Source organism: Brassica napus, chromosome C5 (assembly GCF_020379485.1).
Source record: "Brassica napus cultivar Da-Ae chromosome C5, Da-Ae, whole genome shotgun sequence".
Taxonomy (NCBI): Eukaryota; Viridiplantae; Streptophyta; class Magnoliopsida; order Brassicales; family Brassicaceae; genus Brassica; species Brassica napus.
The window spans coordinates 37,429,266-37,451,673 of NC_063448.1; the positions used below are offsets into that span (position 1 = coordinate 37,429,266).

At 36.4% G+C, this 22,408-nt stretch overlaps 4 protein-coding genes and 1 long non-coding RNA gene across 5 annotated transcripts; 2 read left to right on the forward strand and 3 right to left on the reverse strand.

Moving 5' to 3' along the window:
• Window positions 1-2,609: 2,609 nt before the first annotated feature.
• On the reverse strand, window positions 2,610-6,799 carry LOC106365607. The gene is made up of 2 exons (XR_001273508.3): window positions 3,843-6,799; window positions 2,610-3,761 (listed from the first exon to the last, which is right to left on the reverse strand). It is a non-coding gene; the product is annotated as an uncharacterized LOC106365607 (long non-coding RNA).
• Window positions 6,800-7,030: 231 nt separating this feature from the next.
• On the forward strand, window positions 7,031-8,294 carry BNAC05G29100D. Its single transcript, XM_013805046.3, has 3 exons — window positions 7,031-7,357; window positions 7,624-7,785; window positions 7,863-8,294. The coding sequence occupies exons 1-3, from the start codon at window positions 7,292-7,294 to the stop codon at window positions 8,091-8,093; spliced, it is 459 nt and encodes a 152-aa protein (XP_013660500.1). The 5' UTR covers window positions 7,031-7,291; the 3' UTR covers window positions 8,094-8,294.
• Window positions 8,295-10,056: 1,762 nt separating this feature from the next.
• Window positions 10,057-14,017, reverse strand: LOC106365609 (extra-large guanine nucleotide-binding protein 3). Its single transcript, XM_013805047.3, has 7 exons — window positions 13,804-14,017; window positions 12,351-13,444; window positions 12,161-12,265; window positions 11,902-12,081; window positions 11,660-11,834; window positions 11,091-11,347; window positions 10,057-11,008 (listed from the first exon to the last, which is right to left on the reverse strand). The coding sequence occupies exons 2-7, from the start codon at window positions 13,386-13,388 to the stop codon at window positions 10,241-10,243; spliced, it is 2,523 nt and encodes an 840-aa protein (XP_013660501.1). The 5' UTR covers window positions 13,389-13,444; window positions 13,804-14,017; the 3' UTR covers window positions 10,057-10,240.
• Window positions 14,018-16,555: 2,538 nt separating this feature from the next.
• On the forward strand, window positions 16,556-18,586 carry LOC106365610 (pentatricopeptide repeat-containing protein At1g31920). Its single transcript, XM_013805048.3, has one exon. The coding sequence runs from the start codon at window positions 16,754-16,756 to the stop codon at window positions 18,575-18,577; it is 1,824 nt and encodes a 607-aa protein (XP_013660502.2). The 5' UTR covers window positions 16,556-16,753; the 3' UTR covers window positions 18,578-18,586.
• Window positions 18,587-21,507: 2,921 nt separating this feature from the next.
• On the reverse strand, window positions 21,508-22,086 carry LOC125587238 (secreted RxLR effector protein 161-like). Its single transcript, XM_048757449.1, has one exon. It carries the CDS (start codon window positions 22,084-22,086, stop codon window positions 21,508-21,510), a length of 579 nt encoding a protein of 192 aa, XP_048613406.1.
• Between the last annotated feature and the right edge of the window lie 322 nt (window positions 22,087-22,408).

The window sequence follows — 22,408 nt, forward strand, 5'->3', positions numbered from 1 at the left end:
TTCGTCTTAAGTTGGAAGACCATAATAAACCCGAATGTTAACACTAGATAATGATAACATTAGAGGGTTTTTTTTCAAGCTTTTGATAATGCTTATCATTGGTGGTGTTGACGATGAAGGAGACGATGGTGCCGAAGACGATCCAGATGATGATGACGTGAAGCAACCTACGCTTGAAGTAATGATTTACGTGATCTCTAACTAAATTTAGGGTTTGGTTTAATTAATGTTAGTGGGCCTTGTTTTGGGTACGTGCAATACGTGCTTTGATTTCTTCTTTTCCTTTTTAGTTTGGTTTTGGTGAGTGCTAGAATTACAGAGAGAGTTAATGGTGGTTAAGGGTTTATGGTTTTCATGTGGGTTAATTTTGTCTGAGATTTATTCTATAGTTTAGAATATCTCAAAGTGTTGTTTTTCATAGTTTGGAATTTTTTTTTTTTTAGAGATTCTTCTATAGTTTAGAATTTCTCAAGATGACGTGTGTTATATTCCATAGTTTGGGATACGTTGGTTATATAGTTTAACCATGGAGGAGTTTTAGTTATGCTCATGTTTTTAGGTCAATCTGTTTCGTCCAAGTTACGGACTGTCCGAGATAGGACGATTGTTTTGGAGCTGCAGTTGCGCCCACGGGATGTATTTCCATTGTCAACAAGAGCTGAAGTTTTCATCCCTCCTTGTCTAAAGTTGAAGTTTATTCTCGGAGGAACCTACTGATTTGTTTTCCTCGACATAGTGTCCACAACATACGTGGTCTGCTTTGATTGCAGTTTTGTGTGTTGCATCCCACGTTTGTCGTGCGGGGGAGTATAATAGATATATTACTTAATTGGTTTGGAGCTGCAGTTGCGCCCACGGGATTGGCCCTAACACTTTATATATTACTTAATGTCCCTTAGAATTCCCGATGTGGGATATATATCCTTAATAAGAACTATTTTAGATAGAGGACTCTCTAAGAGATTTAGAAAGCCATTCGTCTAACGACTCTATGGTCTCCAGTGAGGCACACCTTTGTGCCGACGCCATCATCCGAGATTATCTTTCTACATCGTTTCTCCGGCAACATTTTTTCGACAACGTCAACCGAAGTTATCATCCCATATAGTTATTATTCGGGTCATCACCCCGTAATCTCTATATCTCCTCATCCACCTATCCTTTCATTCCGGTCTGATATCAATCATAATCTTAATTTAACCATTTGAAAATAAAATTAAAACGTCCCATCTGATGAGAATACATAAGCATCCTCCTCGTATGGTGCAGCTATAAAACAAAACCACATTTTATCTATTTGCCATTGTCTAGGCACAACTTCATTAACAAGATTCTCAGAGTTCCACATCTTGTATTGGTCATTCTAATCTTTGTTTGACCGTTTATAATATTTGTTCACTTTACAGTATTTGGGCTTCAACAATTGACGCTAGAAGAAGGGGGCTCAAAACACTCACGAAGTTCAGCGGTGGTAAAGATCAAATTTACTTTCGGTGGTCTTCGGCGACCTCCACATCCATATTCACACCCAGAAAGTGGCACAATGGTGTGGATCCTAAAACCTACACTAGGTATATGGTAGTGATTGTATGTAAAATATTAGGGAATAAATAACGTGGGCAATTGTATCCTCAGAACACAACGATGTAATCAGATTCCGGTTGACTAAAGGGACTTTTACTGATAAAGTTTGATGGAATACAATGATGAAATGAGATCGGAATATAACTTATGAAGAACTAAAAGATTGAATACAGAGTATGAGAATGAGAGAGCTTGAGGTCGAGGTCAATATGTTTAGTGTAAGTCTCAAGGGTTTCATGTGTCCTCTCTACTTTCACTTCTTATCTTCTTATAGCTGCAAGGTCTCCAAAAGTTCCTTAACGATATCGAGATCCTCGGGATCTCGACTTCACCGTGTCGACTTCGTCTTCTTCTTGATTACTACGAAAACACAACTTTCATTATTATTCTAGAATATATTAATTAAATACTTATCTCAAAAATTGGAAGCGATGTTTCATGTAATTGTTGAGTTTCATATCTTTGAAGTTTGATAGTTCTCAATGACTTAGATTCATATCTTTGAATTTTTGGCATGTTCAGAGATTATGAATTCGATGGTGAGCTTAAGAGAATCTACTGTTGATTATAAGTAAATTTTATAAAAGATTATATCATAAGAGAACTAAATCATTGAAACGACGCAGTGATTAGGTTTTCTCTGAAATAGTAGAGAAATATAGACCATTTGATGATGATTTCAACTTGAATTGCCTATTTATTTATCTATGTTTTACTTCGGCATTCTTTCTTTCTTTTGTAAGTTTTTTTCTAGGTTGACTTTGTTTTCCATACTAAACTTCATTTGTAAGAGAAACAATCTTAGTTTATGAAAGATTTTATAGAGGGTGTTAAACTCATCTCAAACAGTCATGATCCAAGCTAATTTGATGGGATACATTGTGATAATGTTGGTGAATAAGAGAGATTTGTGCTCTAGAAAGCATTATTGAAACATAAACTAAAGAGATAAAGACATAGCTCAAATGAGCTTTATTATGCAAGAAAGATAAAGAAAGGAAATAAATTTAATGTTGTCACCAGGAGATAAAAAGATCGTTTGATATCATGAAATGGTTTGAAATGGCTGCTTATGATGCAGCCAAGGTTTTTTACACAAGAGTTCATAACATCATATATATAAGCTTAGAAACCCTACTTACATGGTTCTATTTGATCATAAGATGGGCTTTTCCTATGGGCTTCAATATCTTCCCGCAAACGTGGCATCGGGTGGTGAGTCAAGCAATTGAGCCAAGTTTAAAGATGCAAATGGAGCTGATTTTGAAATGAGCATAAGTAGTTGAAGATCCATGGAAGGTAGGTAGATGACTCTATTCAGCTTGGAGAATAGACATAAGTGTGAGAACATCTTCAGGTTCTTTTGACCTATTTGTCTCACAACAAGTTGGGAATTTTTTTTTTAATCCTCCTAACTGGACTAAGCTATCTCACGGCCAAACAGAAATCCATCCTACAACAGCCTAAACCTCAACTCTCTATTTCCTATCCATCTGCCACCAAAACTCTTCATTTTCAAAATCTGTTTTTCTCTTGGACATTTAACCAAACATCTTGTGTGCACGCATCAACAGAAACTTGCAGCCATTAAGCTCAAACCCAACACTATCCTATTGCAAATTTCCAAACCAATCCAGTCACAGCACAATACCTAGCCAGCAATATGTTTTCCCGTTCTCAAGCTATCTATTTTCTGCCTCAAATGAAAGTACAAAGATATTACAGTGAGAAGAAACATGATATGTGACTTGGAGAAACCACTAGTTCTGTTTGAAAAGTCATTATCCTCTTCAAATAGCTTGACCAGCTTCACCAATACACCAACTTTGCTTTACCAAGGCGTGTCTCTTCTCTGTCTTCGTCACTACTTCAAAAACAGGACTGGATTTGCGCAAACAGATTAAACTGGGGCTTGAAGATGAACATAACCATGAACCGTCTGTGAACAAGGAGAGCTTGAAAACGCAAAAAGGCTCTTCCTTTCTTTGGATTTCGAGTTCAGGAACCAAACTCCATCGAAAGTGACACGAAGCTGACTTGAGTCGATGAAGAAAAATTTCTTCTTATCTGGATCTGTTTGTCGGAAGCGTAAAGTTGTCTGGGTGAGTCTTGTCTGTTTGACAGAAGCGTCAAGCTCAGAATAAAAATTAAATCAAACCCATGAAACGCCGTGGTCTCTGATACCATGATAATGTTTGTGAATAAGAGAGATTTGTGCTCTAGAAAGCCTTATTGAAAGATAAAATAAAGATTTGCACCTCTCTCTAGAAAAGCTCTCTGACTTCTGTCTACCTTATTGACAAAGATTTCCGACACCGGACGGCGGTTTGGCTTTCCTTGCCACCGTCGGTCCGGCCTGTGTGTATCCCCTCTGCATTTTTGCTTTTCTAGTTGTTTGTCCTTGAAGTGACTTGGTAAAACTTCGAGAGTAGTTCTCAGATCTGGTAGATCAGATATGGTGGTCCGTTGGTGGCTTAGGTTTCGACTGCCTCTTCTATAGCATCGTTTTCCCCGCTCCATCTCTTCTTTATCTTCTAGGGTTTTGTTGGCGGGTCTCTGGAGTTTCGACTCCTTTCCGTTAATTGACATCGATTTCCCTTCTGCTTGTGTTTCCTTGGCTAGCCTCTGGTGGTGGTCCCTTTGAGAGTTGGCGGTTATGCTCTTCCTTGATCTCGTTTGCAACGGAACAAATTCTGTTGGTGTTTGGTTCTCTGATGATTCGATTTGGTTTCTCCGGCTTGTCTTCAAGGAAGAGGGGTCTCGGCCTTTATCATCTCGCCGTGGGTGTTTGAAGTTTAATGGTGTGTCTCTTCTTCTCCCTTGGGTAAGCTTTCCGTTGTCGGCCTCTTGGCTCCTGGTATGGTTCCGGAGCAGTAGAATGAGTTGTGGTCTCTGTTGCTCCCCAAATAAAGTTAGGCGTTCGATGTCCCTCTCTTTAATCCTCCTCTCTCGTTGGGTCCATTGCTATGTTATCTTATCTGTTGATCTTGTATTGCTAATCATACTCTTACTAGTCACTGATTTTAGGATATGTATCTCTCTCCAGTGAATGTTTTGCTGGCTTTTGTCTCTAGAAGAACTGTGTTGTTTCTTGCTAGCTTTAGGTTCTGAGAGTACTTGTTACTCGTCAGATTAGTATCCCAAAAACGTATCCTACTCTTGTATGCTTCCTATTAGGCCTGGCCAAAATAACTGGAACCGAAGAACCGAACCGAAACCGAACCGAAATACCCAAAACCGGAACCGGACTAATACCCTCAAATACCCGAATGGTTCCTATATTTTTATATCCGAAATAACCGAACCGAACCGGAACCGAACCGAGAACCGAACGGATACCCAAATATATAAAAATATTAATTATATACACATATAACATCACTAAATATATATTTTTAATTTAAAATTCTATTAAAAGTATCTGAAAATAGTTAAGGATAACTAGATTATTATAAAGTATCCAAACTACCCGAAAGTATCTGAAACTATCCAGATAGTTTTACCCGAAATATCCAAAGTAATCCCAAATATCCAAATTTTTTATCTAAATCATCCTAATTATTTGATATTTTACCCTAAATAACTGATATTTTATCCAAATTATCCGAACTACCCGAACTATCCGAACTCGAACCGGATCCAAATGAGAACCGAACTTTTTCCGGATATTTTTCGGTTCCTACATTTACTATCTGAACCAAACCGAATCCGAAACTATCCGAACCGAACCGAACCGAAAATAGGTCAAGTACCAAATGGATCTTCTAGCCCCTATCCGAACTACCCAAAACCCGAAATACCCGAACCGATACCCGAAATGCCCAGGCCTACTTCCTATGATCAATTGAATTTTTAGTGTGAAAAAAAGAAACATAAACACATAGTTCAAATGAGCTTTATTATGCAAGAAAAATAAAGGGTTTTCTGCAAAAAAAACCTTCAATGTGATTTTTTTTTTGCAAATTAATCCGCGAACTCAAAAACCCACGGGTCAACCCTCCAAGTGCCAGTCAAACCGCAATATAACCCTCGGCCATATTTATGTGTATTTGACTGTGTATAATTTTAACATTTTTTCAATACTAGGTTGTTTTGGCGCTAATTTTTTAATGAAAAAAATTTGTTGAACTCGTGGTTTGAAATTTGAACCTTAAATACCATGTGCATGCTATATAACCATTTCGGCCAACAAATATATTTTTTTACTTAACAAACGCAATTATATAGATTTCTAAAACGAAATGACCTTGTTTTTCTCGGACATGGGAGCTTGCGTAAATGCACAATGAAGGTGGGGTTCAACAAATTCTTTTCATTAAAAAATTAGCGCCAAAACGACATAGTATTGAAAAAATGTTAAAATTATACACAGTCAAATACACATAAATATGGCCGAGGGTTATATTGCGGTTTGACTGGCACTTGGAGGGTTGACCCGTGGGTTTTTGAGTTCGCGGATTAATTTGCAAAAAAAACCATATTGAGGATTTTTTTGCAGAAAACCCAAAAGTAAAGAAAGGAAATAACTTTAATGTTGTCACCAAGAGATAATAAGATCGTTTGATATCATGAAATGGTTTGAAAGTGGCTGCTTATGATGCAGCCAAAGTTTTTTACACAAGAATAAGCTTAGAAACCCTAGTTACATTGTTCTATTAGATCATAAGATGGGTTTTTCCTATGGGCTTCAATACATTGAAGGTTTTTTTGCTTTCTATTGTGCTCAAATTTAGATTCATTTATGTGGTTTTCTTGACTCGTATATTTGGGTTTAGGTCATCGTGTTTTCCAACTGCTTCTATAGGTTCTTCAGGATAATGATAATGTTTTTAGTAATAGTCTTTGGTCCATTGCTGAAACTCTAATTCAAAAGTTTGTATAAATCATAGTTTTCTCTTTACGAAAACTTGCGACTATTTTAGGCTGGAGCTCGAAAATTTTAACCAAGATTTCTCTAATTTATAGATTGTTTTAATAATAAAATGATTATGGATATGATTTAAGCAGAGATAAGATGTACATGTTTTTGATTAATATTCACTTTTTATAAATCACACAGACAAATAATCTGTAAAGTAGTTTGACTAGTAAAGTTGGGATCCATTTTTTAAAATATGTTAAATACAGTTAGGTATTAGGTGTCTTGACATCCATAGATTCCATACACAAACTACTTTAAAATGTCTAAGCAAATATTTTTTTGTTATTTCAGTCAGGCTTAAATTAGAGAGTGACATGAATAACTAAATTATCTTTTCACAACTAGATTTCTTAAATAACCCAACTAGTCTTTGTTTTTATACATGAGTTAATTAGACACAACAAAATACAGCATCCATCATTAAAAGATAATTAGATTTACCAAATCCAAGAAAAGCTGAGGGACGAGATAAGGAAGGAAGAAAAGTAAACGAAACATAAGCATAAGATGTAAGAAGAATATGCTTAAGCCAATCACAAGGCTTAGAAAAAAATACAAAAAAAAGAAGAAGAAAAAAGCATTTATCATAACATTCACTACGTTTCTTGTGGAGATATAAAGCGACACCCTTCCTTCTTCAAGTGGTTGAAGATAAATCCTCTTTATTTCTTCGTCTTCCTCTGCTTTGGGACATACTTCTTCATAATTGTTTCTTCCTTGGAACTCAAGATCAAAGGGAGACTTCGTGTCTAGAGATCCAAAGAAGATTTCAGATTCAATAAAACCATGGTTGGTATCTTTTCAAGATTTTCTGTTGGTAGAAGCAGCCATAGACGGACTCAAAGTGCAATCGTAAGCTCTCTTTATCTTTGATTTGGATCCATTCTTATTGACCTTCAGTACAACCTACAGAACATGTTTTAGATCTTAGTCTGGTCCAAAACGGTGGAAAAATCTCCCCTTTTAGCTTGGATTTGATATCTCCAGATTAGATTCTACAGTACTGTTTCGTGATATGATTCCAAGACGTTTGGTTTCAGTTTCAGATTCAAAATCTTTAGCCTTTTACAACTCTATGAACTGGGGTTTTGAGTTCTTGAAACATGTGTTTGAATCAGGATGATAAAGAAGTATTAGCTCCAAACCCTGATGTTACTGCAACAACTGCTACTCATGGGATTGAGGTAGCAACAGAGTTTAAACCGGTGGAACACCCGGTCGAGCCTTTGGACAATGATCAACCGATCCAGTGTCCACTACCTGAACCATCCATTCTAAATGTAAATTTTGGTTCCGTCTTGATCAAACTGTTTATAGAAAGCTCTTCAGTCTTGAGTTTGTAATTTTCATGAAACAGGATGGAAGAATCTGGAAGGAGAGAGTCTCAGCATCTATGAGGAGAAAAGGTGATTTGCAGATTGCTAAAGACGAGATTTCTGCTGAATCTGATGGATCTGCACCAAAACCGCCTCGCCCGAGCCAGCCAAACCGTTCCATCTTGCCATCACTTAGTGCCCCTGAACACAACTTGCTAAATCTACTTGAAGAATGTAATGCTATGCAGGCTGTAGCATCCAAGAACGGATGAAACAAAAGAGTTCCTTATAAAGTTCAATAGTTTATAAGATATCATCACACGGATACAACCTTGTTCCTTCAACCCCTTGTGAATCTATGTTTTTTTTTTGTTCTTTACACTTTTACTTCTGTCTATGTAAGAGCAAAACCAAATCATAGTGTAATGTTATATATTTATAAATATTATATACTCAACTTAGAGTATGATTAATGGGGGTTCTTAGGGTGGGTTTTTATCGGAATATAAGAATCCGTCTCTTAACTTTTAACCAAAACAACTAAGAACCGGCTTTTAAATATTAAGAGACGTGTTCTTATATTCCGACAAGAACTCCGCCCTAAAAACTCCCATTAATTATGCTCTAAGGTTCACTGAGAGCTTATGCTCTTTTACATATCGCTATACTAATATTCTACACTGAAAGGTCCTTTCTTTCACTCTGATAGACTTGTTCTTTGGTTTACAACACCTAGAACTAATCTCGATTCATTGTTTTTCATAGTTTTAGAAAACACACTGACTGATCTTGATACATGTTTTTTAGAACTGAATTGCCATTCAGGCTTAAACGTTTGTAGGGTAATATTCATTGAGTTCTACTAAAGTAAACTTCAGTGACAGCCTTTTAATGATAAGAGAGACAAAAGTACTTTCAAACTCAAACAAACTTTGTTTATCCACTTTGGTTTTTTTTTTTTACTTCAACATGAAGAAAATACATAGCATCTTTTATTGCTTGCTGCTAGAAACTGATCTTCTTTGTAAATTCTTTCATTCAAGCTGAAGACTCAGGAACTGTGTAAACATCTTGTTCCACGGTGGGAGTCACTAGATATTTCCTCGGCCCACGATTGCTCCCATGGTTAATCCTCGTTCTTGGATGCCATGCAACGGCCTGGTTTTCTCCTGTGGCTGCACGGTCCGTCGCAAAAATGACTTGAGTTCTTGTAGTATCTGTAGAAACCAGAAGTATGTTAAGTATCAAGAGAACAACAAGGAGAAGACTTGAGAGCTTCAAGTGACCCATTTTAGTACTCTTTGTTTTTTTTTTCTTCCTTAAATGGGTAAATATGTGTTGGAGAGAGTTGAAATGATGACAATAAATAGAATGCACTGAAATAAAGAAGGATGAGGGTAAGAAGGATATTAAAAAGACCTTTGCTTTGAATTGAAGTTACGCTCATGACTCACATGATTGTGTTGATAGAGGTCACCAAACTTCTCTTTAATTTTAAAAAATTACAAATATCAACCAATTATTCTTTGTCCAAAAAGAGCATAACAATTTACTGATTATCTACATCGTCGGTCAAAGAACATATATATTTTTGATTCTCTAGACAGATAAGTTGTTTGGTCATTTGTAATTGTCTTTATTTGATTCAATATTATGCACCAACACATTTACAGTTCGGTTCACGTCTACAAATTGATAATACATATTCCAAACCGACTATTAGCTGTCATAGTTTTCTGTCAATTTTAACTTCTAAGGATTCAGGTTCTTTCAAAAATGCCAGCAACTCAATTTTTTGCATCAATAAACCCTGAACCGGATATAGGATCAGAGAAAGACCAGGAAGCATTAATGTAACACACATTAGCAGAATATAATTGCTCTGATTCTGTTGAAGGGATATGAAAAGCTGTCATCTTGTCCTCAGCTTCAGTAGAAAGGTTTGCTACTTGTTAGTGTTTCCGCTTCTAGCTAAGCTAATTGCATGGTATCCTTCAGAGATATATGCTTCCCATTAAACACTGTCAGTTGCGGGTTTTTCGCATATATAAACCAATATAATCCACGGAATCATAGCAAACTGTTCAATAAGTTTGTCAATGTCCTTTTGTTGATCAATAAATATCAAATTTCAACAAGAAAAAACTGATCAATAAATTCTCTCTGTTTCTTTTCTCCCTTAAGGTAATCAAAGTTATCGATAGATCGAGTTACTATGGTGCATAGCCCAACAAATCACTCAACAAATTTCATCTAAAATATGAATTATGGTTTTTAACACTTACACATTTGATATCATCAAAACCTTATTCCACTCAAATTTAAAAAAAAAAGAAAAATCGTAGGCCGAAAAACCAAATCTAACATAAAAATTACAACAAATGATGAATCAAGAGTTTCCCTCCAAAGAGACATCTCTTCACTCCTCAGGTCTAAGATATGGCGAAGAACTCATATCAGTACTGTAATAAGAATCTTCTCCACCATTTAAGTAACTCTCTTCCTTCTCTTCCTCCCACTTCAAAACCTCTCTCACATACTTAAACCCTTCATCCACATTGGCTCTATCCCTAGCCTTACCTTGCCACACAAACAGTTTCTGACCCGTGAGGGACGCGTAGAGCAGCTTGAACTTCATGGCAACGTAGAAGTAAGCTTGGTAACCAAGTGACTGCACGTTGTTGTTCGTCCTCACGGGACAGAACTCGCTGAACCAGTCACAAGATGTTAGCGGCGAACGGTTTAGCTTCTCCTCGAAGAGGTCGTACTTGTTAAGTATCAAAATGAAAGGCGTGTCTTTGAAACTAGGATGCTTAACCATCGACTCGAAAAGCTCCTTGCTCTGGATCATCTTGTTCTGGAAAGTGACCGTTCCGCTTCCTTCTGGTGTGATACTGATCTGGTCGTAGTCGCTTAAGCTGATGCAGAAGATGACTGCTCGTACGTCTTCAAACATCTCAACCCATTTGCAGCTATCGTTCATCCCCTTTGCGTTTACTCGTATCAGCTGGTACTTTGGCTGAGGAGGGGACAAGACGTCAGGGTTTTCAGGGTAAGTATCAGACAATGGACTCTGTTCGGTAAGAGAAAACTCCATGAAAGCTAATCCGTTTCCTTGTGTGACGCCTTCTGCGTATACGATATCTCGCTCCGAAGGCTCATACTCGTTGCTCGACACTTCCATAGCCTGCAAAATGAAAAGCCTAAGTTAAACGTTTATGAAACTAATAACAAAACAACAGAACCATGATCACGAGTTCTGTCTGTACCCGGCTCAAGAAGTACTCCGAAACATCAGGAAGGAAATGAAGCTCGTCTTTTCGTTTATACGTGGCTTGTATCGCTGGATCTTTCCAAACTTCTTCAACCAAGGGAGCGTATTCACGTGTTGCAGCTGGGAAAAACGCGTCGAGATCCCCAGTTGCTATGATATCTAGAAGCCAATCCGAAAAATGCTTCAGCCTCGGGTTCAATGTATACACACACTGCGGAGTACTGATAGTTCCATCCTCGTTTGCTTCCTCACCTGCACGAACATTTCAAGAAAATCAGAAACTAACAAAACAAGAACCAATTGTTTTATACTCCATCCGTTTCCATAATAGATGATGTTTCGAAGAGTTCAAAGTATATGATGTTTTGATATTAGTTTTACTTTTATTGAAAACTGTGTGACAAATGGTGTTTACAATCTTTTGATTATTGGCTAAATTAGTTTAAGTTTATATTTTTAATGCTATTTTTTAGAGAAAAAAAAAAGTATGTTTAAATTCTTGTGCCTCAACCAAAACATTATTTATTTTGGATGGGAATATCATTTTATACGGTAAAATAGTACCTCCTGAGTCTCCTTCAACGGCGTTTAAACCTCTCATATGCGACAAAGCTTCCTCTTCGAACCGTTCTCTTCCATCGAGTAGTATACTAAGATATCTATACATATTGCTTTGTACCATCAGCTTAATCTCTTGAAGCTCTTCTACCGAGAACTTGTTTCCATACAGAAACTTGGCCTGTTTCAAATCAAACAAATAAGTATACCATCGAATCTGCAGATTCTCTCTTTATCAAAAACATTACCTGTTTAAAGATAGTGCTAGTTCCAGACCCTTCAATACCAAGAAGTAGAAGCTTCTGAATCTTCTTATGCTCTATATAATTCGGAACAGTAACATGAGTGCTCGGTGGTTGTACCATTCCCCGAGGTTGTCCGTGTGGAAAAGGTAAAGAAACCAGCGCACACATGAACCTCGTGGATGCCTGTTTAACCCCAAGACCCAACAAACTCATGATGCTTCTTACAAAACCAAGAATCTGACAAAAGAAGTAATTACACTACCTTCTCCCAAATGTTTCCTCGGATGTTATTCTGCCCTTCTTCCTCATAACGCCCATCATCATACACCCAAAAATGAGTATCACGTGGACACTGTACATTTGCTATCTGAGATATACACAACAACAACACACACAAGGTTTATACACGATTGTTTTAAGACAAGTGACACTTAAACACAAGACCAAGTTACCTTCAAGATCCTTAACTCGAGCTTTGTGATCTCTCGACCGTTCATATAAACTTCCGTGTTCCCATTGCTAGCATGCGGGCATAGCTTCCCAGTGAAGTTCAAGTTAGAGCTTATGACTCTATCTGGTTTCTCTCCTTCCTTGCCCCACAGACCAGACTCTTTGTCGTACCAATAGCTACCCGGTTTCAACTTCTCAGGCGGTAAAGGACAGTTAAGCAACTCAGCCATCTCTTCAGGCTTTAACGGACAACCATTCACGACCAGCTGCTCAGGTCTCAGCTGATTAGCTGCACACTCCTTTTCAGCCTTCATGATCTGTTTAACTTCCAAAGGACTAAGCAACCTCGACAACACCCTCGAATGTTTCCCTAGCTTAGACCGTTTTGATTCGTCAATAGCTTGGCATATGCAGCTCACACACTTCCTTCCTTCAGGCATCGAACCCATCGCTCTAAGCACACAGTTCCCACAGTACTTCTCATCACAGACAATACACGTCTCTTTCTTTTCCCATTTAGCTTTCCCGCATCTATAACACTCTCTCTTCTTCTTCTTCCGTTTCTTAGTACCCGCGGTACACTCTTGAGCTTTCCTCTCCCTATCCGTATCCGTCTCCACATTGTTCTCCTCTTTACTCTCAACAGGTTTGAACTTCACAACGGGTCTCCGAACGTGATTCCCATATGATCTGCGAGCAGAGATTGGTGAAACAGAGGCTGAGCCAGAGGATGATTCAGGGTTGTTGTGCAACACAGAGACAACGGACTCAGAGCTAGCTGGTGAACCTCTAGGGCTCTGACCTGGAGAGGTTGTGACTCCTCCGGCTATACGAGAGACAGGCAAGGGGATGGGATTGTTCCCTCGAGGAGGATTAACATCAAGAGGTGAAACTCTGGGGATTGAGTGTACAGGAGTGGGACCAGTGTACTCCATGGCTATGGAGAAATCGAATTCAGATGAGTTTTCAGGGAAAGGAGCTCCAGGAGGAAGCATCTTTCTCACCATGTCTTTCCAGCTTTCTCCCCCATCTTTCTCCATAATTGAAATAGCAAAGATGAATCCTGTAAACCCCAAATCAGATCACCATGTGGGTTCTGGTTCAGACACAAAGACGATGGAAACCAGAAAGAGTTAATGATTAGGAATAACAAATTGGCTTCAACATCAACATATCTATATAATCAAAGTCAAATAGCCGGCAAATAAAATTGAAAATCTAGAAAGGAAAATGCTTTTTTTTTTTTTTAATTAATTATAATGGCATATTTGACAAATTCAAGGTCAAATCAATTGTCTGTGAAAATAATTCAACATCTAACCAAACCCACTGGATAATAATTCAGCAGCCCACAGAGAGAGAAGAAGAAGAAGAAACTAGAAAGGGAAGAAGAAGAAGAAACCTGCACAGGAAAAAGTCTAAAGCAAAAGACCAGAATATTGTGAAAAGACTAACCTTTTCCTAAATAGAGAGATATATGCAGAAGAACAAAAAGTCGAAGCTGAATCTGAGAAGACGAACTGAGAAGAATAACAAGTGACAAATCTGTTTTGATTCCTGTGATTTCTGTTTTGTTTTTTTCTGAGGGGAAGTCACGAAAAGCCGATAAAATCTGGAGAAGGAAACGGCAGAAAGACGGTGAAATCTATAGAGATGAACTGAAAAAAGGACCCACGAGTGTCGATGGAGACGGCTTTTGTGTACGAGCGCGTGGGTCTACACTCCCCCTCTTTCTTGCGAGTGATTCACACTTTCTCAGACCAATCTAATAATTTGGTTCCGAAAATAGTACAACACTCTAATCCCAGGCGCCTGTGCGCGCGTGCGAGTCGCGTTTCAGTAAAACACAACAACAACCACAACGTCCATTAATGTGCAATGTAATAAGTACTGTCTCTCTTGTTTTATTTACTCTACAGTTTACACGCACAGCCACTCTTCCTCAACTGTTCTTAATTCGTTTCTCTTTTTTTTTTCCTCGACGTTTACTTTTTTGTTAAATGATTGAAGTAATATTTAATTTTAAATTATTTCCACTCACGGACTAAAAGATCTCCAAAAGACACTCTATAACTCTAAAATATGAAAATATATCTCATAAATTTTTTAAATTTTGTTTACAGATTTTAAATTTTACACATAAAATTAAATTAAACTTTAAAATAAGATTTAAAATATTTTAAGCTAGATTTAGACAACAACAATATACAAAAAAAACTTAACAAAAAGATTTTAAAAAATTACATGAAGACATATTACACAAATTTAAATATTACAACAACACTAATAGTCAGGTAAGTTTGATCCGGAACCTTCAAAATTTTCAAATATTGTCCAAATGTTTTGTGTAACTGAAGATTGTTATTGTTGTTTTTGATGTATTTTTGTACAATTCTTTCTTGTTCATATCGAATATATTCACGAGTATCAATATCATCAAAAATAAATTAGTCTTTTAGCAATATTTTATGTTTTTCTTGTTCCGATCTAATGTATTTACAAATATTAATATTACCCGATTTAAACAACTTTTAACCCGTAATCTACAAAGTAAAAAAATGAGGAAAACCATTTTTACTTTGAAATGCACTAATATATCATATATGCATTACGAAAATCATTTTATGAAATAATATGGTATTTTGTTTGAAGTTTAATATTAATTAAGTTATTTTTATTTAACTTTTTATATTTAATAGACAATTTTATTAATTAATATTGTTGTAATATGTTTATTTATGTGCTAATTATTTACAAATTTTTTAAGAATTTAAATTAGTTATGATAAATATAAAGACTATATTATAAAATATAAATAGTTTCGAAGTTTTGCTTTTGAAAAGGAACAATTTTAAACTTCAAATATAGAGTTTTCTAAACTTCTTCCTTTTTGAGACCTTCTAAATTGTCCGAAAACCGTTGAGAATAATTAATCAACATTCAAATACAAGAACTGTATTATGCTAATATGCGCATAAATGATGTCAATAATTTTAAAATTCGAATCAAATGCGCAGCACGTGAGGAATGACGTTATTGTGTTCAGACGTCGTTGGCCGTATTATATGTTCTCCCCTCTGTAGAATCTTCTTCATTCACATATCTAAGTGAGCGGATCGTCTGTCTGAGCCATTATGAGGATTTTATAGAAAATGGTTTTAGTTTTTGATATTTTTCTGATAGGGATAAGAATTAATTCGTTTTTAGTGAAAATTAAATGTTGACAGTAAGCAAAATTTGTGCGCTAATTACAATGACAGTCATTGAAAATGGATGGCCGACCCCTCCTATTACTTTAACTAACAAAAATGGAAACTTTGTAATACATCATATCATAGTAGTGATAGATGAATTGACTGTTCTATTTAGGTTTGAGCACATTTTCCAGAACAAAAAAAAGAACCAAATCGAAAAATGAGGTTCGGATTTGGATCATGTCATATATACTAGTAGATTCTATATCTAGAAATAAAAAAAATGGAACCAAACCGGACATGAACCAAGAACCAAATAAATACCCAAATTTCTATAATATAGTTTATATATTTATAAATATTAGCTATATTTATCAAATAATTTTAAAATATTATTTATATGTCAAAATATCCAAGAAAATTGAATTACTAGGATACTTTTCATCAAAAATATTTTAAATTATCGGAATTATCCAAATTTTTATTTGAAACCTCGAAAATCTGATATTTTATCCGAAAACATATTTTTTTTTCATTTTAACCAGAATTAACCGAAAAATCAGAACCGAATGGGATCTGAAATTACCTCAGATATAAGTTGGTTTCCAATTTTGTTACCCAAACTGAGCCGAGAACCGAAATAACCGAACCAGAACCGAACCGAGTCTAATGCTTAGAACCGAAGAACTGAAAAACTAAAAGAACTCGAAGAACCGAACCAATATTCGCTTTCACAAGATTCCTTTTTGTTTTAGATAACCTAACCCAAATGTAATCTGATTTTGTTAAATAAGGTTTATGAACTATTTCACTTTTCAACCATTCTGTGAGCCCAAGAGGACTCATTTAACAGGTTTCCGATTGAAAACAAAAAAAGGCCCAATTTCAAGTTTCGGTTAGTTTGATTAAGAACCAAACCGAAGTGAACCATAGTGAAATCATGTCTGAATATGTTAAGCGAAGGTGGGTCCCAACAACTGAGACATAGAGATGGAGAGAAAATCCAAAGCACAATCTCTCTCTCATCACTCATCACAACTTATCATAAACAAAAAAAATTCAAACTTGTGGCTCATATTTTCCAGGAAAATCTCCAGGGGATGAGATTCGAAACAGTCCCCTAATGTACTCTAACATCTTTCCCCGATGACCAGGGAAGGGTTGTTGGGCACCCAATCTCCAGTTTCCTTAATGGTCTCAAGGAGAAGACGATGATAACGTCATCACCACTTATACAGTCTCTATTGGCTTCTAGAGACGATGTAATTCACAACCCAGAAGTCAACAGCTTTAGAGCAAAAGAGCAAGAGTGTTTATACCTCTTGAAGAGATGCAACAACATCGAAGAGTTCAAGCAAGTCCACGCCAAGTTCATCAAGCTCAGTTTATTCTCCTCTTCTCCGTTCTCAGCGAGCAGCGTTCTCGCAACGTGCGCTCACTCGGGATGGGAAAACAGTATGAACTACGCAGCGTCCATTTTCAGAGGAATCAATGGTCCGTGTACCTTTGATTACAACACAATGATCAGAGGGTATGTTAACGAAACGAGTTTCGAGGAAGCATTGCGTGTTTACAGTGAGATGGTAGAGGAAGGGATCGAGCCGGATAACTTCACGTACCCGTTTGTTCTCAAGGCTTGCACTCGTTTGAAGTCGATTCGTGAAGGGAAGCAGATTCATGGGCACGTGTTTAAGCACGGGTTTGAAGCTGACGTGTTTGTTCAGAACAGTTTGATCAATATGTATGGAAGATGTGGAGAGACGGCGCTTTCCTCTGCAGTTTTCGAGAAGCTGGAGTCCAAAACAGCTGCGTCGTGGAGCTCAATGGTGTCAGCTCGTGCAGGAGTTGGAATGTGGAGTGATTGCTTGACGCTGTTCCGTGAAATGTGTAGAGAAACGGGTTTGAAGGCGGAGGAAAGTGGAATGGTTAGTGCTCTCTCGGCTTGTGCTAACACCGGTGCACTTGATCTAGGAATGAGCATTCATGCTTACCTGTTGAGAAACATAAGCGAACTCAACATAGCAGTCAAGACTTCGCTAGTAGATATGTACGCTAAATGCGGGTGCTTGGACAAGGCGTTGCGTATCTTTAAGAAGATGGAGGGTAGGAACAGTTTGACTTACAGCGCAATGATCTCAGGACTCGCCTTGCATGGAGAAGGAGAAGCAGCTGTGAGGATGTTCTCAGAGATGATCGAACAAGGTATAGAGTCTGATCATGTAGTGTATGTCAGTGTTCTCAATGCCTGCAGCCACTCTGGTCTTGTCAAAGAAGGTCGTCGAGTGTTTGAGGAAATGTTGAAGGAAGGTAAAGTGGAGCCAACTGCTGAGCATTATGGCTGCCTTGTGGATCTTCTTGGAAGAGCTGGACTGCTCGAGGAAGCCTTGGAGACTATCCAAAACATGGCTGTTGAGCAAAACGATGTTGTGTGGAGAAGCTTCTTAAGCTCATGCAGAGTTCATCAGAACGTTGAGCTAGGGATGATAGCAGCTCCAGAGCTGATTAGGCTACGCTCACACAACCCAGGTGACTATTTGGTGATCTCTAACATGTATGCACAAGCTCAAATGTGGGAAGATGTAGCCAGGGTTCGAACAGAGATGGCTAACAAGGGTTTGAAGCAAACACCGGGTTTTAGTATCGTCGAGGTTAAAGGTAAAACCCACAGGTTTGTTTCACAAGATCGGTTTCACCCACAATGCAATGAGATCTACAAGATGCTACACCAGATGGAATGGCAGCTAAAATTCGAAGGGTATACACCAGATGTGACGCAGGTTTTGCTAAATGTTGATGAAGAAGAAAAAAGAGAGAGATTAAAAGGACATAGCCTAAAGGTGGCTCTTGCCTTTGCACTATTGTATACAGCTCCAGGGTCTATCATTACAATAGCTAGAAACCTGAGGATGTGTAGTGACTGTCACACATATACAAAGAAAATCTCCATGATCTACGAAAGAGAGATTGTTGTAAGAGATAGGAACAGGTTTCACCTATTTAAAGGTGGAACTTGTTCTTGTAAAGATTATTGGTAGATTTGGATCCTTCAGTGTCCCTAATGTTACAATTCTTTTTTTTTCACACACTTTCAAGCATTACGATACCAATAAAAAACAGTTACATGAAACAAACACTATGAACATTCTAAATCAACCTTATTTTATTTAATTCTGAATGCACAAAAGGTGCTTACACCAAAGAAATTTAGCACCCTAGTATACTCAACCAAACTTGGTGATGCATGCGCCTAATAACACTGCCAAAAAGTGTTGGTTACTCAACATGAATGGAAGAAACGCCTAGAGTGATACCTGTGGTGCGTGGATCACCACTTTCGAGACAAACGCCGTGTGGATCTTCTTTCACCAACAAGGCCAAAACATTGAACTCCATGCCTGGGTCAGTTTCCTTCCAGAATCCCCTAAAGTAATTGCAAATATGGCATCATATCCACCAGCCCCAGGAACACCATCAAGTATAACCCTTCAACATTCATTTTAGAATCCAAAAGTTGAGTTTGGGATTCAGGTTCTATCTGTAATTCCATGGTCACTCAAGGTCAATGAAGATGCAAAACAAGTCAATTTGTTATATAAACGTGATTTCTTAGAATCCTTATATCTTGTATAACTAGACTCTGATCAGCGCGGATATGAATTTTCAGTTTTTAATTATTTATTTTATTAAATGATGTATTTGTAATATTCGTTCATATTATATTCATTAAGTAAATTTTTTTTCTTGCATCTTAAACTATCTATTTTTTGACGAATGTGTGATATCATATATAAAAAAAATGAGTATAGAGTTAATTAGATAATTTTAAAAACATAAATTTTTCTTTTGTGTGCGATATCATATAAATAATGATCCGCCCAGTTAACAAAAATCATGATTATTTTATGTGTAATTTTTTTTTTATTTTAACCATTTCCTTAAAACTATATTAAATTTTACATATTTTAATTAGAATATTTTTAATATCTTTACCTTTTTATTTGAAATGCAACTCAATATTTTTTTAACAATTATAACAAAATATTTAAAAAATATTTTTAGAATTTGTTTGAAAAATATGAAAATTACAATTTAAAATAAAATTATCCTAAAATATGATAAGTTTTGATGTAAACGAAAACTCAAATTATGTCAAAATAATGATATTCAATGATAATAATAATTTTAATTGATTATTTTTAAAAAAATATATTTACAAAAATATTGTTTGAAAGAAAATTCATTTATCTTTCGAATATAAAATGAAAATATTATAATTAAATAATAAAAAATATAAATAAAAACTATAAATTTAGCAAATGACAACTGAGTTATATTATGCTAAAATTTTCTTTCTAACAATTTATCAAATGACAAATGAGTTATGAGTAGATAATACCATATAATTTTTAAAAACATAGCCATTCTTAAATATTTTTTGACTAAATAATTATTTTTAAATTTAATCAACTGAAAATAATATCCGTACAATTGTGTGAGTCAAATTCTAGTTTTATTGATACATGTTATATATTAGTGCTGCATGTTTTAGGTAACATTTTAATGATGCAGGTTTTTAAAAATCTATATTATTAAAATTATGCACGTAAGGATAACTCATGAGTTTTTTTGGTTGATTAAATGACATTATGTCCAAATTTATTTAAGGATATTTCATTAAGGTAACTGAAAAAGACAAACAATAAAATAGGAAGTTTAAATTCATTTAAGCATATTTCATTAATGTAACTGAAAAGACAAATAATAAATTAGGCAATTTTATTCGTTTTAGGATATTTCATAAATGCAACTGAAAAAGACAAGAAAAAAAAGAGTTTAATTAATGAAGTAATAACATTTTCAAATAGGTACTTCTCTTTTAATAATATAAGATGTGACGCAATTAACTTTTGTTCCAAGTTAGGTGATTTTGGATAACGTGCTTATCATCCATGAGCAAAGCGCTCACAAGCTCAAATAAATTGTTATATGGCCGTAAAGACAGATATGATAAAAATATTAAAATATTAGATTTGAGTTTCACTCAACTCGTCATAAAAAACTTTGGATTAGGTGAGTTTTTAATTGAATGGGTCATGCAGTGTATCTTCTCCACTTCTTACTCCCTCCTCGTCAAGGATTCAGTGCATGGTAGGGTAGTAACTTTTACATGGATTTGTCAAGGTGACTCTTTTTTCTTTTTTATTTTTATCCTTTGTTGAGAGGTTCTCTCGGATTTATGTAGTAACATAACTTAGTGGACATCTATTGGAACTGTGAGTGGGACGATACGCTCCACGAATAAATCACAGCATAGCTTGTATGTCTAAAAATCTGTTTCAAATCAGATTATCCGGTGTTAATTGTATCAATCAACTCAAAGCTTCCTCCAATGGAACTCTACGGGTTCATCCAAAATACAGAGTATCTATCATTCTCCTTTTTTATATATTTCCAGTTTTTGTTTATCCCAAGATGCCTCAATGTTATGGCGGAATCTTAAAGTAGTACAAACACAAAGATTATAAGAAGTTTTCTTCTTATTAGATTTAGAAACTCACTCAAAACTAAATCTCTCAATGTGTTTCTCTTGATGGAACATCTCTCCATGAGAATTTTTTATATAGGACGAAGCTACATCTTTTCCTAATAATAATATGGAAACATTCATAAGCTCGATATGTTTTCATTTTTCTTTAACCCATCAAACTTCACTTTAATGAGTTAACTTGCTCCTCAAGTTAATTGGAATTATCCAACATTCTCCTCCTTTATTCTAACTTGAATCTTAGGTATGTTGATCTTCTGAACTCCGATGAACTTGCACATTGCTTCGAACTTGATCCTTGCCAATGGTTTAGTGAGTATGTTTTCCTTCTGCTCCACTCCAGGTACGTGCTTCACTTCGATCAAGTCGAACTCCACACATTCTCGAATGAAATGGTACTTCGAGAGTATGTGTTTGCTTCTACCGTGAAACACACGGGTTCTTGGTGAGGGCTATCGCTGACTTGTTGTCAATCTTCAACACGACCTTCTTGTCTTCTTTGTTCATGATCTCGACCATCAACTCCTTTAACCATATTGCTTGTTTTGCAGCTTCCGTAGCTGCCATGAACTCCGCCTCACATGAAGAAAGTGCTACGGTGGGTTGCTTACACGATGTCCATGTAATCGGCGATGTTCCAAGATAGAACATAAACCCCATTGTGTTTCTTCCATCATCAAAGTCTATGTTATGACTGATGTCACTGTAACCTGTAATCTCCGTTGTTCCATCCCGTTTGAAGAAGAGACCATACTTAGTGGTGCCCTTTATATATCGTAGTAGATGCTTCATTGCTTCTCCATGACTCTCTCTTGGACTCTTCCTATATCTGCTTAATACACCAACCGAAAACGCCAAGTCCGGTCGAGTATGAAGAAGATACCTTAAGCATCCTATGGTGCTTCGATACGATGTTGCATCAATCTCAGGCTCCTCCTCTGCATTTGATATTTTCAAACTCGTGTGCATCGGAACATGAGTATAGTTACATGACTCCATCTTCGTCTTGACAAGTATACCTTGCGTGTATCCTCCTTGCTTGATTCGAATAGTGCTGGGAATATGAATCATTATCCGCGGGCCCCGCCCCGTTTGACCCGCTGCGGGGCGGGTGCAGGTCCAGTGATTTGAAAAATTTGGTTCGCGGGTACGGGTGCGGGTTGAGTGATTTTTATGCGGAGCGGGTGCGGGTCAGCCAAAATTCAACTGCGGGTACCCGCCATCCCACAAAAATTAAAAAAAAAGATTTTTTTTTAAAAATATTACTTTTAAACAATTTTTTTAAAAATTTTATTTAATTTTAATTATAAATAGATTAATT

Coding starts and splice junctions, on each gene's coding strand:
- BNAC05G29100D (XM_013805046.3), top strand. CDS start 7,292: ATGGTTGGTATCTTTTCAAGATTTTCTGTTGGTAGAAGCAGCCATAGA. Junction 7,358..7,623: donor GACGGACTCAAAGTGCAATC/GTAAGCTCTCTT, acceptor TGTTTGAATCAG/GATGATAAAGAAGTATTAGC. Junction 7,786..7,862: donor CTGAACCATCCATTCTAAAT/GTAAATTTTGGT, acceptor TTCATGAAACAG/GATGGAAGAATCTGGAAGGA.
- LOC106365609 (XM_013805047.3), bottom strand. CDS start 13,388: ATGGAGAAAGATGGGGGAGAAAGCTGGAAAGACATGGTGAGAAAGATG. Junction 12,082..12,160: donor GAGGAAACATTTGGGAGAAG/GTAGTGTAATTA, acceptor GGGGTTAAACAG/GCATCCACGAGGTTCATGTG. Junction 11,835..11,901: donor CTAGCACTATCTTTAAACAG/GTAATGTTTTTG, acceptor GATTTGAAACAG/GCCAAGTTTCTGTATGGAAA.
- LOC106365610 (XM_013805048.3), top strand. CDS start 16,754: ATGATAACGTCATCACCACTTATACAGTCTCTATTGGCTTCTAGAGAC.
- LOC125587238 (XM_048757449.1), bottom strand. CDS start 22,086: ATGGAGTCATGTAACTATACTCATGTTCCGATGCACACGAGTTTGAAA.